The sequence below is a fragment of the Lissotriton vulgaris genome, chromosome 12 (assembly GCF_964263255.1).
Source record: "Lissotriton vulgaris chromosome 12, aLisVul1.2, whole genome shotgun sequence".
Taxonomy (NCBI): Eukaryota; Metazoa; Chordata; class Amphibia; order Caudata; family Salamandridae; genus Lissotriton; species Lissotriton vulgaris.
The window spans coordinates 411,510,673-411,528,814 of record NC_141700.1 but is presented as its reverse complement, the minus strand read 5'-3'; the positions used below and the strand labels follow the sequence as shown (position 1 = coordinate 411,528,814).

Below are 18,142 nucleotides of genomic sequence, written 5' to 3'. Positions count from 1 at the left end.
GACTGTTAATGGAGAGGCCAAGCAACTCAGTCCCAACAACCAAGTCCATATCAAGAATATTGATATTCCAAGAGGCTCTATAGATAAAAGTGTTTCAAAAGTGTTGCCCAAATGAAGTCAATAAAAATCTGTAACCAGTTAGACAAAAGTAGGGGTATTCACAAACTGTTTTGTAGTACTACAAAATGCTATTCACAAACCAGTGTGCAGTGTTTAGACCTCCGCCTCTCCTATCTTTTTCTGTGAAGTGATCTCTTCCCTAGTACGGAGTTTCTGCCCACATAAGTATACATTTTAGTAGTAAATGTGGGAGGAACAGAGGAGTGGCTGGGGAATAGTTACTACTAAAGGTGATGGGGAATAGGGAGGAGCAAGTAGTGTTTGGGGGGTGGGGACGTCTACCTCCCGATTAAGACTAACCCCATTCCTATTCACAAACTGCACTTCTAAAATTACTACAGCCATAAAGGGACCACAATTGGTAACTTAGTGCTGGAGCATGCCCAGCATCAAACATGGCCAACCATTGGCATAACAACACCCTTCTATATAAATGAATTGAGCCAGGCACTAAAACCACATACGAAATACTGGAAAACAAGATTCTAATAATTTGAATAGCAAAAAATATAAATATGATTTAATGTTAAAAATATAAAAAATAGTACATATTTGTTGGGACATAAGTCCTCTGCCTGGTAATGGGCATGCACCCCTACCCTGAGTGCCCTACCGTACTGATGTCTAGATCCTTAATTCTGATTGTTGTTGTCATAGGCATACGTGTATCATGTGTGCATTGGCATAGTCCTGTCTTACGGATTGCAGTCTCGTTGAACCGGGAGGGGCATCCACGCGCTTCCCTCATAGTAGTGGACGGCTACTATCTTAACCAGGAATTATGCAGCAGAAGTAAGGCCGTAGCAGCGGATTGCGTAGTGATCAGTAGTAGTGAATGGGTCCTTTTTAGGGCGAGCCTGGGCAGCGCATGTGCTGCTCTGTGAGGCATACTGTAATAAAGTATGGACTTGAAGCTCTGCCCACTCATTGCCCATATTTTTCTTTGGCTTGTGTCATTGTTGTGAGAAAGTACCCTCTTTCCTTATGGTTGCCCCCACTTTTTGTCGAAGTGCTTTGACTGAGTGTGCCCTGGGCTTCTGCCAACCAAGTAACAGGGCCTATTTTCCCTAAAACTGCATTGAAAACAAAACCCAATTGGCATCTCTGGCCACAGGTCTGCCCCTGGTAAATGGTACCCAGGGCACTGCGACCAGGGAAGACCTTGACGGGCTGCAGCACTAATTGTGCCACACTTAGAGGCCTTGTACCATTACACTCACACACTGGCTTAGAAGGCTGCGTATTTTGGTGAGGAACAAAGTGAAGAGTCACCATGGTACACATCCCTGTGTGCCATGCCTACTACCCACTGCCCTGGCATAGATTGGTCGCCCCTCTAGCTGGGTGCACTATACCAGTGGTGAGGGGACCGGTGCATGAGCCCTTTACCCCTACAGTGTATTTTACATTCTTAGACATTGGAAGTGCAGTGCTACCATTAAGAGTATATGATGCTGGGAGTCTGTCATTACAAGTCCACAGCACCATAATGGCTACACTGAAAGCTGAAGTTTGTTATGAACTTTCTCAGCACATTAAACCCACACTGTTGCCAGTGTGGGATTTAATGAAAAATGCACACAGAAGGCCTTAGAGATGCCCCCTGAAAAACGACCTACCCCTAGTGTCCAGGCTGAGTGGCTGCTTTCAGCTGCCACCTCCAGACATGTTTCTGGACCCCTGGGTCAAGAGCCTGCTGCTCTCAGGGGCCTGAAACAATGCACATCCTGGGACGAGGTGCCATGCCTCCTCCCCCAGGATGAGCAGGGTCCACGAAAGGGAAGCTTCAAAGGCTTGCCACCTTTCTGAGCTACCCCAGGGCACTTGATGCTTTCAGCAACTGGTCCCCACTCGTTCTAAATCACTTTGGACAGGAGAACCAGCGGGAAATACATGAGGACGAGATGTGTGCCCACTTCGGCCAACTCCACTCCTCGGGTGGGGAAGGCAAGGTGAAGCACAATTCTGTCCTGCCTTCTTGCAGATGGGGGTGACCTAGCCAACCAGGGAAAGGCTTATTTCCCCCCCCCCCCCCCCCCCCCCCCCCCACTGGAGGGAGGCATAATAGGGGGTGTACCCACCCCAGGGAAGGGACCCATTGGTCCCAACCTTTTTATCTACCTGCAACGCCCCTAAATCTAGTATTTAGGGGCACCCCTGAACCTTGCTTCCTCAGACAAACCAGAAGAAAAAAAGCAGGACCGAACAGCTGTGCCGAAGCTAACAAGGAGGACGCCTACTGACTTGGCCCCAGCCCTACTGGCCTGTCCCCACATCGTCCCCACATCGAACCTGCAGAAGCAAAACCCTGGTGTGTCCAGCAGCCTCAAGAACCCAGAGGACCTGCTTTCAAAACAAGACTCTCCTGTGAACCAAAACAAGACTGTCTCCCTTGAACACTGGATATGTTCACCAACAGACTCCAGCTCTAGCAGGATCTGTGAGTCTGCACCAGACTCCCCTGGCCCAACACAAAGAGGAGGTCTCCCCGGCGATCCTGACCCGAGATACGGCGACCCCTGACCCGCCTCAAGCCTCCAGCCAACACCTGCAGCTTGAAACCTGGAGCTGGTAAGAAGTTCCGACCGTAAAAGGTAAACCCTGCAGCGGACTCCCCCAGCCTTGAGTGGCCCGACCGACTGTGCCTAACCAACCCCCAGCATCCCAACTTACCTCTCCAAGTGGTGGAGGCACCCATAAGACCTTCGTCCCCAACCCTGCAGTGTGTTTGCAAATCAGAGACTCCCCATTGAAAGCTACATGGCTCTCGACGCCAAAACCGCACTATGCACCCTGCCGCCCCAGTGCCGCTGAGGGTGCCCCTTTTGTGCTTGCTCAAACGCCCATTTGCCCTGAGCTTAAGTCCAGGGGCTTTGCTCCCACAACCCAGTGGCCTGCTTGTCAGCAACCACCAACCGGAGGACCCCTATCCCCCTTTGGAAAACATTGGGCCTCAGCACCCGGCTGCCTTCAGGCCGCTAATGGTGAAACAATAGCGTGTCCTTGACCCTGGGTGACCCCCGAGTCTAACCCCAGAATACCAACACCCACAAAAAAGTACTTGCCTGTTAACCGATAACACTTTTTCCTCCATAGGATAACCAACTGTTTCTCTATGAAAAGTTTCTAAGTGTGGAGTTGGAAAATCTATGAACCTTTAAAACTGTAACTAAATAACAAAAACGCTTTTCCTTACCTGTTCACAGGAAATGTCCCAGTGCTTTATCCAGGTATACTGAACTGTGTAAGAAAAGTAATCTGTTAAGTAATCTACTTGACATTATACGAAAAAGCCTGTACAAAGTATTTGTACAGCATATCAAAAGCATTGCACTACCAGTAACTCAACTGTAATCCAAGTGCATAAACAATTCAAACTGCATTACTACTGTAAAGTATGTAATGCTTACCTGTGCCAGGCTTTCTTGGTTCTAGAAAATAAAATAACTAAAAGATTATAAAATATGCACCTGGTTTAGAATACACTTTTCATGCTTCGTGTGAGATCTTGTGTTTCAATTTGGTGCGAACCTGCTGTTAAACTTCCATACTTGCATCCAAGAATACAAAGGGAAGGCATACTATAAGCTGGAAAGCTGGAAACCTGGATTGCAACTCAAACTATTTTCACATGGATCGCTGTGTGCTTTCATATGCCTTATAGAGCACATTTAAGCATGGGCCAGTTGGGGTGATGATGCAATTGATGTGTATCGTTGGGGCTTTAACAATTGTAATTTATCTGCTTTTGTTTATGTTTTAGTTATGAAAAGGACGTTCAACTTTTTAAAAGCAAAGTGGTGGACAGTGTTAAGCTATGCAACAGCCACTTGTTTGATCAGCCAAAAATACAAGATCCCTATGCAATTAGGTGAGTAAGATGTACAATATTGATCTTTCAAACCTTTTGTTGCAGCGATTGGGTTTTATTTACATTTAATATGCTAGTTATAAATGGTCTGAATATTTCATATATATAGTAGCCTATGTTGTAACTTAGCTGCCATGTTCTCACAAATATCTGCGGTCTCCTCCCTCTGTCTAGGCAAAGCCTGCGTTTTTACTTACGGCTCCTGCATGGGTTAAGTTTTTGCTGTGTGGAGCGTTGCTACACAGAAATGTTTGCAATAACACCATAATCACCTGTTAAGCACACATGTAGTTTATTCCTTGCCCCTTTCCTTAGATTCTTTTGTAAGTGGCTTAATTTACTTCCACTCCCTGGGCGCTGCAGTAAAAATCTATATTCCCATCACACTGGAGCATCAACCCTGCTTTGTTTCAGTTGGTAAACAATTGATTGAGAACTATTTCTTTAGGTAAAGAATATATCTGTCATTGTGGTAGTTGATTATCTTATCAAAAACTGGGTAGATCAGTGTTTGCACTGGGATTAGCAGATTACTGCCATGAGCAGGTGTCTCCTCACGCTGGTGGGCAGTGCGAGGAAAGTTGCACTGCTCAGGTGTGAGCAATCTTAATTTGTCAGTTCACTTGACCACTAGAAATAAAATAAATGGCCCATTAGGATGGATATTTACAACTACCGGCTCTTTTCTTTGGTTCCTCCCAGTCATCACACTAGATCTTGAAACTTTCAATAGCTCAGTCTACAACAGTGTAGTATAATGTTGCAGTATTGTACCAGTACGGCTAGACCAATACATTTCACAGTAGCTCTGTCAGGTATACGGCCCACCACACATACTTCTAGGGAATTATGTACTTGGTAATCTTCTCCCAATAAAGTCTCAAACCTGAACAGGACCAGAGCATGAGGGGAAGATCAGTACCTAGGGTAAGTAGACCGTGCACATGGGTACAGATCCTCCAAAGTTTATATGGTGTAAGATAAGCTCTATTTAAGATATAGAATCAAATCCATTTAAATTACATTTTGAGGGGGGGGGGGGGGTGCATGTCATTATGAGGAAAACAGCCTGTTTTCTTACGACGTGGATCATCTACTTTTTTTTTAGAACGCATGGTCATTTACTGTACATACCTTTACAACGATAATCGTTGTAAAGTCATGCGTGGTAAAAGACGATGCGTTTAAAAAAAAAAATGCGTAGTAATGATTTCCGTGGTAATGCATGCGTTGTAATGGTATCGTGAAGTAAAATGGCTGTTTATCATACACCAATTTTATCAAGTGTCTAGAATCTCCCATTATTTGTAACATTTGTATCCATGCATCCCTGAGAGGTTCAGTCGGTTTTGTTCAACATAATACATTTAATGCTCTTTTAATCTGTAGATGTGTTGGGACTTGGCCTTAGGAAGAATACTGAGGAGCTTATGAAATAAAAATTGTGCTTTGCTCAAATGAGAGGAAAAACACTGATTATGAAGAACACCCATTAGGAAGATCAAATGTACTTGATCAATGCTCCAGGAAGGAGCAAGCCCAAGAAAGAAAGGGAAGCATACTGGACTTCAACAATTAAACAATTGCATAGGAGTGTGACAACAAACAACTTGTGGTATGCTGTGGCTGGTTTGTAAGCACACAACATTGTAAAGGATCTCTCGCAGCATAGCTCGAGCAGTGTATGCGAGACCGAATAAGGACGTCATCCGTAAAGGGATTCCCCCCAGTGGGCGCCCATTCAGTGCAGTCAAGCAGCCAAGGGCTATACCACGATTTAAAAAAAAAAAAAGCAGAGAAGGGACATCCCTGACGTGTGCCCCTGCGAATGAAGCCGGGTTTTGAAACTCCTGAGCCTGTTTTCACTCTGGCAGTGAACATAGCTGCACAGTCCAAACTGTAGCAGGGTTTTGTGCATATAACTCCAGTTCAAGAGTCCAATACATTCTCTGGGTCCAGTGAGATCTCTCTATACACACTTAATGCCCAAGGTCTGTCCATGTCACACGGTCAATCCCTTCTCCTATTGACTGGCCACATGGCAGTGATAGCTTGCTATCAAGCCTCTGGTGGAGTAGGGCCTGGATAGATGCCCAGAAGCACAAGGGTTGAATGATCACTAGAGGAGAGCATGTATCTTTGGATCTATTGCTCTACATCCAATACCCCAGATGGTCAGTCTTCTAAGCTCTGAAAAAACTGAACTTATTCCTGATATTAAAGGTTGATCCATCCAAGCCATTTGCTTACCCAATTTGTTATAGAATTTCACTCCTGGTGTGAGCCTCTTTTCTGCCTTCACATAGGATTTTACCAACTATTCACAGGAGAAATGTAGAACCATAAGGTCTCTATCTTACTTTTGGTGATTATTACCTCTTATTACTTTCCTGTTATGTCATGCATGGGAGCTAGACCATGGTCCTCTGAGGAGGGGCAAAATGCACTTGAGTGCAGTAATTAGGACTTCATTCTGTATATCCTGATGAGAAAATCTGCTTAGAATAAATAAAACCCATGGGGTGGTGGAGGTGTTAGTGCATACAGCTTGACTGTGTCTTGGGCTCTCCGATATGAAGACCAATAGATACATAAATCTTTTCTACATATGAGCATCATTGTGGTTAGGAGACCGCAATAAAGTGATGATATATCACACCATAGATCTCGAAGAGCTAAATGGATGATTGTATGTCCCTGGTAATACTGATGTCTATAAACATAGATTGTCCACAGAAATACCACATAACCTGGGAGATTGAAAACATTGTATTGGTTTTGTAATTTGAGGGGCCAAAGCTGCGGTTGTCTGACTAGCTTGGGGCTGTATGACTGTTTTATTTGTGGAAGATTATCATTCTTCATAATGGTATTTAGAGTGCAGGATGCTGAAAGACCGACTTTTCTGAATATTCAGTATTCCTCTGTGAATGTACGTTTCCATGACCATCTAGTTGAGATACTTGTATAGTGTGTGGCAGATCATCAGGTCTTGACTTGGAGACCTACTAACTCTAGATCTGGCCCTGAGATTGCGGAAGCCGGATGGCAGGAACAAATGCCGATTATGCAACTACCACTGGGAATCCAGTGAACCTATAACATGTGCCTGTGCTCCTGACAGAGCGTAAATATTGGCTCAAATCAATCTTCCTAATAAGAACCTGTATGAGCATTGATCTAGACTCTGCTAGTCTCTGATCTTAGCCTAACCACTCACTTTGTCAAATTTTTCTCTTGCGCAGCAAAGACTAAAACACTAAACGGAAGCCTTCTCCTGAATTTTGGGTATAAGATCACTACTAAACTAAACTGGCCTTTGGCCCCCTGACCCATATGAACTGGTGCCTACATAAGCAGCTTCATAGGTTTAGCACTCGTGTACTATCAAAGAGGTCCCCACGTCCTTGTATGTAATGGCTTCATTAAGTGTTAGCCATATTCCTTTGTTTGTAGTTTTAATCCAATTATTTTTTATTTTAATGTATACTGACTTGGTTTTAACCAATCTTTTTGATACATTTTGGGCCCCATGAGCTGCATTGACATGAACTTTTGCACTATTTTTTTTTTTTATTTCTTTTTATAAAGATATAATAAACAATGAAACGAAAGATAACCAATGCATTGGGAAGGCATCAACGTTATTTCTGCAGTGCTCGGAGCAGAGGAAGTCTCGCAAACAAACTATGTTACACAGAATGAAATTAAATGTAGAATCACGGGGAGTCCTGAGTGTCCAAATCAGACCGCCCGGCCGGGGGAGCACAAATGTCGCCACGGTAATCATTCTACGGCCCCCCAAACCTTAATCCACTTTTCAGGGCAGCCCCTTGCCACATACACCGCATGCTCTCTGAACATACACCAGTCCAAATCTTGGACCCATTTGGTGCGCTGTGGCGATTGAGTGGCTCCCTAGAGCTGTGCTATATTGCGCTTCGCAATCATACAGGCCAGAGTAACCCATTGCTTTAAGTATTGGTTAAGGTCCGTGGGTTCTATATGTTCAAAAGACATCTGCGCGCTTCCAGTCGCACCTCACAGCCCAGGACCTCCTTCAGCGTATCATGAGTGGCGTGCCAATAACTCTGAACACTATCGCAGTGCCACAGTATGTGCATAAACATCGCAATCCCTCCACAGCCTCTCTTGCATACACCATTCGTACTCCATCCTCACCAGACCTGGACCCGTAACATACGATCTATGTAGAATCTTTAATTGCACCAGGCGCAATCTCATCTGTATCGCCACCACCCAAGGGGAGGACACAGCCTCAACCCAGTCCTCATCGTCCATCTCCAATCCATCAGCAACCCACGCCTCCCTAAGAGGCCCCAAGGGGTCTTCCATGTGATTGATCAATTTTCGATAGATCAAGGAGATAGTTTTCTCTAGTATATGCCCATCCAACACTCTATCTTCAAGAGGGGAGGCCTCAGTGAGGGCGTCTCCCGGTAACACATGGGAGAGGAGGGCATGCCTGACCTGCAGGTAGTGAAACCACTCATTACTATGGAGGTGATGTCTCTGCTGGAGCGCCTCAAAGGACAGTACTTCCCCTTTCCCCCAAACATCCTTAATCTGACCAATACCAATCAACTCCCACTTGTCAAATCCTTTGGTGGTCCACAGATTACCCAATTTGGTGGATCTAAAGAGCGGGGTCGCGAGAGTCAGTCTCCCTTCCCATCCCAGACTCCTGTTAGCTGCATGCCAAACCTTCACCGCATGCGAAGTGGGACCCGCAAGCGAGAATCGTCCCGGTCGATTATACAAGGCCCAAAGGAAATCTTCCCCGGGCGACTGACTACGATCCATAGCGTACCCAGGGTCACCGGGCAAGCCATATACTATCTGGTTAATAGCCGCTAGCTGGGAGGCCCAATAATATTTCTTCAAATCGGGAAGCCTGATACCTCCATCATACCAGGCCAAAGTAGTATAGGCGATGCGGGGTCCACCATCCCATATAAGTCGCCTCTGAAGGGCCTCTATCTCCTTGAAATATTTAGCGGGCACGGGTCCATAGCATTTTGGAGGGCATATAGAAACAGAGGAAGCGCTAACATTTTAAATAATACCGCTCTGCCCAGGAGAGACCGAGGCAATGCTTTCCAACGCTCAACATCAGTACGTAATCTAACCAGCGGGGGCAACCGGTTCTCTACGTATCTTGACCTGGCGTCCAAGGCAATATAAATTCCCAGATACACAAAGCCTGTTGTAGCAATTTGAAGAGGGCAGGTCTATGGAATCACCGGCGGGTCTCCCGACAAAACTAACAAAACAGACTTCGCCCAGTTAATAGCAAAGCCCGAGTATTCACCAAACACTCGAAGAATGTCAAGGAAGACAAGCAACGAAGACCTAAGCGAAGTGAGATAGAGAAGCACGTCGTCTGCATAAAGCGAAATCTTATCTTCCCACTCTGGGGACCATCGCAGCCCACGCACCGATCTATCCCATCTGACCCAAGCCGCCAACGGCTCCAGCGCCAACGCAAACAGGAGGGGCGATAGAGGACATCCCTGCCGTGTCCCTCTCTCCAGTGCAAAATCATCAGATTGACAATTGTTAACCACGACACGAGCCAATGGGGCAGAGTATAGCAGGCGCACCCATCCTACAAACTCAGGCCCGAAACACAGCTTCTTACACCGCGAATAGGTACGACCATACAACCCGATCAAAGGCCATGGTGGCGTCTAAGGACACCAACACAGCAGGTTGCAACAAATCACTGGCCCTACCTAGCACTCCGTGTAAACGCCAAAGATTCAACGCGGTGTTGCGACGCGGCATAAAGCCCGACTGATCTGGGTGTATCAAAGTGGAAATCACCTTGACCAACCTGATCGCCAGTATTTTGGCTAAAATCTTGGGTTCCACGTTGAGCAACAAGATGGGTCTATAGGAAGCGGGGGAGGTTCGGGGCTTACCTGACTTGTGGATAACGATATTCGCAATCTGCTGATCGTAGGGGAGGCAACCAGACTCTTTACTTTTAATAAACATGGCTTTAATAAAAGGCGCAATTTTATAAGCATTCAATTTATAAAGCTCAATCGGAATGCCAATAGGGCCCGTCGCCTTCCCAGAGTTAATGCTCTTGATGGCTCCCGCTATTTCGTCATCAGTAATATCAGAGTCCATAAATTTCCGATCTTCCTCCGACAAACTAGGCATAATATTATCTCTGATCATCTCAGCTTGCTCTGCGCCAGTATATACGTCTGAGGATGCATAAACACCCTTATAGAGGCAACCAAAGGAATCCTCGATCAGCTGAGGGTGCGTGAGAGCCTCGGGACCGTCACTCTCAAGCTCCGGCACCAACCGAGAGGCACGCTCCAGCCACGCTATGAGCTTGCCAGCCCTATCACCATGCTCATAAATCCTACTCTGGACATCATTGTGCTGCGTCACCGCCGATTCCCTAGACAGCCTATGGTACTCGTCCTGCTTGAGGTGTAACTGATGCTGATTCTCAACAGAAGCACCACTAGCAACCTGCTCTTCCAAATCGATAACCTCCACTTCAACTGTATTGATCTCCGCCAAACGCCTCCTTTTCTTACCCGCAATGAGACAAGGCCTCACCACGTAGAACAACTTTATAAGCCTCCTATAGCGTCTGCGCGGAGTCCAGTGACCTGATTATGCTGAAAATACTGTTCTGAAGCCCTGCATATCTCCTTTCTAATGACTGGGTCACGAAGGTGCCAGGCGTTAATAGGCGCAACTCTACCCACCGTGGGCTGTCCCATCTTAACTCTAACCCAAACCGCGGAGTGATCGGAGACACCCCTACCCAAATGACGTGCCCCCCTGATTGTCTGCCATATCCGCTGGCAACAGAACATAGTTGAGCCGCGACATGGAGCCATGTGCCGCCGACAGAGGAGTATAGCTCCGTAAGGCAGGATTCAAAAGACGCCACACATCGACCAAAACCAAGAATTCGGGGAGCCTCTGACACGATGGAGGAAGCGATCTCGGCGGGGTACGATCTAAACTACCATCAACCACGGCGTTAAAGTCACCGCCCAGAACTAGGAGACCAAGTGGGAGCGTGAGAAAAACCTTGGCAAGATCCTTAAAGGTGTCAGATTGGAGGCCCGGGGGAACATAGAGAGAAAGGTTACGACTTTACCCCCCATCCTCCCAGAGACACCCACATATCTGCCCCGCTGATCGGACCACGTATCCTGAACTTCTAATGGTAAGGCCTTCTTCACCAAGATTTCAACTCCCCTGGAGCCTGTCGTGAACCCCGCATGTGCGATCAGTTTATATCCACCTCTGTGAAGGGCCATACAACGGTTACCCACAAGATGCGTCTCCTGGAGATGTACCACATCCGGTGAATGACGCCTAATAAGCTGACTAACCAACCCTCTCTTGATTTTGTCTCCCAAACCATTCACGTTCCAACTCAACACCCGGATCCCCGATCCATGATTAGAGCAAGACATTCACTCCACTCCATGTGCGCACATTCACATCTGCAACACCCAATGCATTTCAAAACTAAACTGAAACCACAAAGAAACAAACTCCGACCAACACCCCCACCCACCACCACGCACCCCTGCATCAGGACAACACCCCAACTCGCAGTGTGCCTGTCGCCCCGCCCAACAATGGTAACTAAAAGTAGGAAGAGGAGGCGCCTGCCGCATAGCTCCAAACCCATTCCCCCCTACGAATCATGAGGCTCAGGGGTTAGAGGCGGCAGACCCGGAAGCTCAGATCGGTCCTGGACCAGGGTTCAATTCCCCGCCTCGGCGGGTCTTGGGCTCAAAAAAATTCCACGGACTCGATAATTCTCGTTCCGGTGCCTACTCGACTCACGGGTTCACACTCTGCGACTCTGGGCAATAGCTTGCTTAATCTCCGCTACGGCCCCTCGCGGCGGGATGCCTGGCTTTCACCTTGTGGATACCCTGCTGGGGTTATCTCACAGGGTAATACCAGGACGGGTTCCCAAGGCAAGCGCCTTGATGCCTTCGGGTGATACGTGCGCTATATAAATCGCAATACATGTCCAGGGAACAAACATAATAGCCCAAAGCAGTACTGTTACACAATACGAAAGGGATATATCCACCCCCCGTGTCCAATAATCAAGTAAATCGATCATTGCGGAAGTCTATCATTCCGGGCCCTGCCGCTCATCCTCAGCCTCTTGTCGCCGGTCTTCGGCACCATCCGTCATCAAAGTGTCCAACCATTCCAATGCCACCTCCGTATTATCAAAGAACCAGGTCTTCCCATTCGCTTCGACTCGCAGCTTAGCTGGATATAGCATAGAGTATTTCATTTCTTTGTCTCTCATCCTCCGCTTGACTTGGAGGAAACTACGCAAGCTGTGCAGAGGATGCGTCAAAGTCCGGAAAGAAGGACACAGTGGTATTTTCGTACTGCAGCGGGCCGTCCGTCCGCGAGGCCTGGAGTATGACATCCCAGTCACGATAATTTAGGACCCTCGCAATCAAGGGTCTAGCAGGTGCCCCCATTTTCGGCGGCCCGCCTGGGACCCTATGCGCCCTCTCCACTGTGAAAAACTTGCTGAGTCCTTTAGGCTTCAAGTGGTTAAGAATCAAGTCTTCCACAAATAGATCAGGCGCACGATCTTCTGCCTTTTCCGGCACTCCTAGGATGCGAACGTTGTTGCGCCGATTGCGGCCCTCATAGTCATCAAGCAGCCGTCTGGTCTCCTCTCGTGCAGCGTGCAAGGCCCGGACCTCTCTCTGTACTTCCGCGACGTCGTCCACCAGGCTAGTTGTTTTAATGTCTAGGGGCTTCACTTTTTCACTAGTCTTGGCATGATCCGTGCGCAAAAGGTTAACGTCAATCTTAACAGAGTCCAATTTTGTATCAAGCGCATCCATTCTAGTCCCCAATGAAGCCTCAATCCTAGTGACGACATCCATTATGTCTTTCAGAGAAGGCTTGGAGCCACCACTTGGGGATGGAGGTCCGGTCGCAGGGTGCTGCCTCTGGTCACTCGGAGATGCCTTGGGCAACGTATACCAGTCCAGTTTATTGGACTGATCAGCTCTCTGTGCTCTCCCACCTTTAGAGGGAGGTTTCTCGATCTCAGATCTCGCCGCCATGGAGGGTGATCAGGAAGACCTCAAGCAACCGGGCGATGTCGCACAAATTAACACCACTGGCAACACTTCCCTCTTCCTCCTCACTCCGGGATCAAAACCAAAGCAGACGATTAGTACAGAGAGGCCCCCCTCAAAACGCCTGGTCGTTGGGGATAATTCCTGGTAGCAGTTCCAGGAGGAGGCACCACTTCCGGTCGACACAGCCGTTGTTGTCGCATTAGTGTCCGGCCACGATTGTCACAACAATCCGCGGCTCCGGCGACAGGAGGGCCCAAAACTACAGACGACGATTCGGGAGGGTAGAATTGCACCTTTCAAGCCGCAATTTCACCAGGGCACAGCAATACTATTCTCCCATTGAATGCGGTCCTCCGGTCACAGGATAATTGACAGGATAGACAATCGGAGGAACGGGTCTTACGGAGCTACACGATCACGCGGCCATCTTGGTCCCGTGCTAGGCTCCTCCCTCCTTTTGCACTATTTTTAATGTTTCTTTTGTATGCAATGGTTTTTAGTAACTGCATGTATTTAAGTGTTGGGTGTTATAAAATGGCAATAAAAAAATTTTAGTAAAGGAAATATGTCTAATGTTCCTGCACTAGCAAGTCCCCGTCCTTTGTAGCTCTCTATCTTGGTCTCTTTATAAGGAAGCAAAATACATAACCACTTAAAGAACCAGGCCTTTTGCCAAGTCTTTGGCTAGGATTCCACTGCCAGGTTGCATAGGCACCATACAAATAAAACATGCTGTCAAATGCCAACTATTGCTCATTTTGTCATGGAAAAGATTACTTCTTTCCTGTAGTTGAGATTTGCAGATTATCTATCTAGTTGTTGGTTCATAAATTTACAAGGCACTAATGCTTACACTTTTGAATCCATACCAGACACCCATGGTAATGATTGTGCGTTGATACTCCTGTTTGTCCCATCCTAAAGGAGATTTGGGGGGGGGGGGGGGGGGGGGGGAGAAATACATTTGCTATTCTATTTCATAGTCGTGGACATCAGCGGGGATACAGTGATTCATAAAGAAAATGTACTAAATTGTAATCCTAATTGTCCCTCATGGGAGAGGTTGCCAGACTTATTTTATTTTAATAAAGCACGCTGTTAAATATACATATCTGATACACTTATTAAAATATCCTTTACACTGTACAGATAAAGTATTTCACAATGCCCGCAACATCCATAGTTGCTGATGGAGTTAAATCTATTTTAAAAATGAAGGATATAAAAACACACAATGCATAGTTAAACAAAAAAAGAAGAAAAACAGTCTTCAACCCAATAAATGAATTTATGTAAAGGACTTGTATATTTTAAAAAAGTAATTAGCCATCATTTGCACCAATTGCCACCCTAAGACCACCCGACTTGATCGAAGAAGGGCATTTCCTTTAGATGGATTAATGAACGGGCTTATATTTTATGGTGTTTGATGAACTCCTATAATCACAGGACAGATCCGCTGAAGACTTCGCTCTCAAACGCTATCAAGACTCAAATTTCCCAAACATGTAGATTTTACTAATTTTCTTCCTCCGATCTGGTTATCCCAGAAGGCACTAGCATCAATAAAAAAACTGTTTTTATATTTTTATTGGGTTGAATAAATATCCCTACTAGAACATTGGATAATATCAGAAGACCGATCTTGAAATGCTTGAGGCTGTTATAACCCTTAATATTAAAGGTAGTGGAGGGTCTGATATTTAACCCCTTCGATGCTCATGACGAGCTCAGCTCGTCATGAGGCACAGTGGAGCTGAGCTGATGACGAGCTGAGCTCGTCATGCACTATGGGCTCTACAACAATTCAGCACCGGAGGAAAATATCTCTAGCAGCCAAGGTGTTAACACGTACATCCCAAGCGACCAACCCAGCATCAGTCTAACAGCTTGTAACATTGAGCCTGGGATAGAGCTTTTTTTTATTACCATCCCTTTTGCTTTGTGATAGGTTAGTCAATCATCCAGCCTTAAAATGTCACAGCCATATATTCTTGATCCACTTTTACCAGAAGTTGGTTTTAAGCGCATGCTAGATAAAAAGCCCCCCTATGTTTTGTCATAGCGCAATAATGCTGTCACCGTGATGGAGATCTTCAACGTAGTTTCCTTCATTGAGAAATCTTGGAGAGAAGTAAGACCCAAAAAGTGATATTCCTCAACTAGCTCCAACACCACTTAAACAGATGCTGTTGCCCTAATTTTAAAGATTTAATTAGCTAATGTTTTAAGAAACTCCTGATGGGGAATTAGTATTAAAGTAATTTACCCTCCTCTTTCAGACTTCTACCTAAAGTATTATGTACATTTGTGAATGTGTTTAGAGTGCGTGTTTTAATTACAATTTTGTGAGTTTTATTTTTCATTCTGTAGTTTTTCTCCCTGGAACCCAAGTCTACATGATGAAGCTAGAGAAAAGATGCTGTCTCACAAGGTACAGTATGTATTTCCCATTCTAATCATTAGTACACTATGCATACTGTACACCTAATCTACTGTTTCATAGCAACATTTTCTTTGTTACTAAATTTGAAAGTTGATGGAGTGAGTCAGAGGGGTAAAGATAAATAACTTTGCAGATTTCTTATGGAAAAGATCTTCAGTTGGCTTTCACATCTTAAGCTTGCTTTTCAAGGTCTGACAAACTATAATCCCCAGTGCTTAATTAGTGTAAACATTTATTTTTAAAGTGTAAGGGCCTACGTCCAGAGGTCTACAGCTTGCACTACCCATTGCTCTTGCCAGCACTGCCAATGTCCGTACCTACACCCCTACTGAACACCGCACTCTTAAGTGCGACAATCTAGATTATTCCAGGCACCCAACATAATAAGGATGCCTTGGGCAACAGATATCAGTCCTTTTTAATTTATATTAAATAAAAAAACAACTGTTATATCCATTTCTAAATTTGATAACACCACCAAGTGACACGGTCATAAGTGCAGTATTTGAGAATTAAGTTCTGATGCTGAGCAGAGCACCAGAAACCCCTGGTTCAAATTAAGCACTGAATTGGCCCCCTAATAGACATCCACATCAACTTTAGTTGAAGACTTACTACTGTCCAACACCCTCGCATACCACCTTTTTAATGAGAAAGTGGGCCTTACACACAACTTGTTCACCTCGTTAGTTTTGTACATTCCATATTCATGTTTTGCCAAGTGACTTCAAAATCGAGATTTAAAGGTAAGAGTCTAGTATAATTTCTGCTCTCCACCTAGCATGCAAAACTAAACTTCAAACACACCCATAATTCTTAAGTTGAAGCTGTATCTGCTCAAACTCGGTATAAGCTAAACAAAATCAGTAGTTGCAAGCATGGAAGTGCTTTTTGAATCCATCTTCTCAGTCTTTCAGACAATCCTTTCCTTCTTAAACTACATGGAAATGGGCAATCTCCAGACCAAACCTCCTAAACACAGCGTTTAAAAGAAAACTGGTTACTTAATCCGTGCCTAACGCTTGTTTGTAGTTTAACAATAATACCTACCATACAAAGGCTTAACACCAACACATTGGAAATGCTACAAAGAAATCATTCTTTTAGTGCAGTTAACTTGTGATTAGCCAGAGTTGGCAATGGGTAGGATTACTTGCTTCCATCTGATAAGACGAACATTTACAATGACTTCTTTGTTTTGTGTTCTTGACCCATTGCTTGTACCCACTCAACTCTTAGAAAAACATGTTAAATTCAAACTTCTTCAACAGTAGTTAATTTTCAATTTGATTTGCATATTGAATAGTCACTTGTTTTTGTCCACTTTGTAGAAGAAGCCAGATGATCAGCAAAGTAAAGGTTTGCATGTATCTGGACTCTCCTGGGTGAAACCTGGGTCGGTGCAACCTTTCAGCAAAGAGGAGAAACCCCTGCAGTCTTAACTCTGATGCACAGCACTTCCTAGCCAACGGGCACGAGGACAATAGGATGTGGTGGGGAAACGCTGCTACATGGTTTACTCTATGCCTTTTGGATTTGTACAAATCTCTAACTTAATTATGACCATGACTGTAAAATCAGATTTACAACCTGCTGAAATAGATGATTGACTACATTTCAGTTTTTACTGATGTAATCCTATGCGTTCATATGGACTGTCAGCAGTTCTTCATTATACTTTGCAATAGCTGTATGCTGATTTCTTGGACCTTGCACACTTCTGTAATGAGATGTGTGGGCTCTATTTTACTTGGTTGGGGCTTTGGGAAATGAAATACTAGAAATGAAGCATGATTGGCTTGACTGGTGTGACAGATTTTTTTGCTACACTACATATTGTATAGAAAGTCAGAACAATATTTGTTTTTAAATGGCTTGTTTCAGCTTTGTAAATATATTTAGGATATATTATTGTAAATAACTTGTTAAATAACCTCCACGTCAAAGACTTTATCTGGGAAGGGATGCGGAGAGGACCATCCTCTGTCTGCACCTCAGAAAATGGATTTGTCATTTAAGCGCACATTGGTCTGATCACATTGTGATAACTGGGACAACTATTCTGAGCTTTGTCATGACGTTTTCCTTAAAAAATAATCATTAATCTAATTTTCTTAGATTTCGGTTTTGTGGGGGATTCCTTTGCAGATTAATTACTATGAAATGCAGTCCTTCACGGTGACTAATGTGTTTTTAATTGACATGTTTTGAAAGATAATAAAATAAATTGAACTTCATATGTGTTCTTGCTTTATCACAGGAGGATTCCTTAGCAATGTATCTTCAAGGCATCAAACTTTCAAGTTAGCACAGCATGTTTTCCAAATGTTTAAAATGAAACCTGCCTCTTTTCTATGTCCTGACTGCTACTACCCAATGACTGGTGATTCAGTGTGTTAACGTTTAAATTATTCCTGTTGCTTCTAGTAGCTCTACCGCCTATCCTTGTTGGTTTCGTTTTCTTTCTTGATTACTTACTACTTCCCAGCTCACTTCCATTGCATTTTATTTAATAATTTTATACTGCTCCGACGCATGACTTGTTCACTTTGTCGTTTTTAT

General features: G+C 44.9%; 1 protein-coding gene across 4 annotated transcripts in view; it reads left to right on the top strand.

Moving 5' to 3' along the window:
• Positions 1 to 17,815, top strand: part of AKTIP (AKT interacting protein) — an 86,059-nt gene extending 68,244 nt beyond the window's left edge. For all 4 annotated transcript variants that reach the window (XM_086945183.1, XM_086945180.1, XM_086945182.1 and 1 more), the window contains 3 exons: positions 3,884 to 3,991; positions 15,508 to 15,568; positions 16,912 to 17,815. In XM_086945183.1, coding sequence (XP_086801309.1) covers positions 3,884 to 3,991; positions 15,508 to 15,568; positions 16,912 to 17,022 — 280 coding nt within the window. In that variant the 3' untranslated portion in view covers positions 17,023 to 17,815. The remainder of the gene's footprint in view (positions 1 to 3,883; positions 3,992 to 15,507; positions 15,569 to 16,911) is intronic.
• Positions 17,816 to 18,142: the final 327 nt, after the last annotated feature.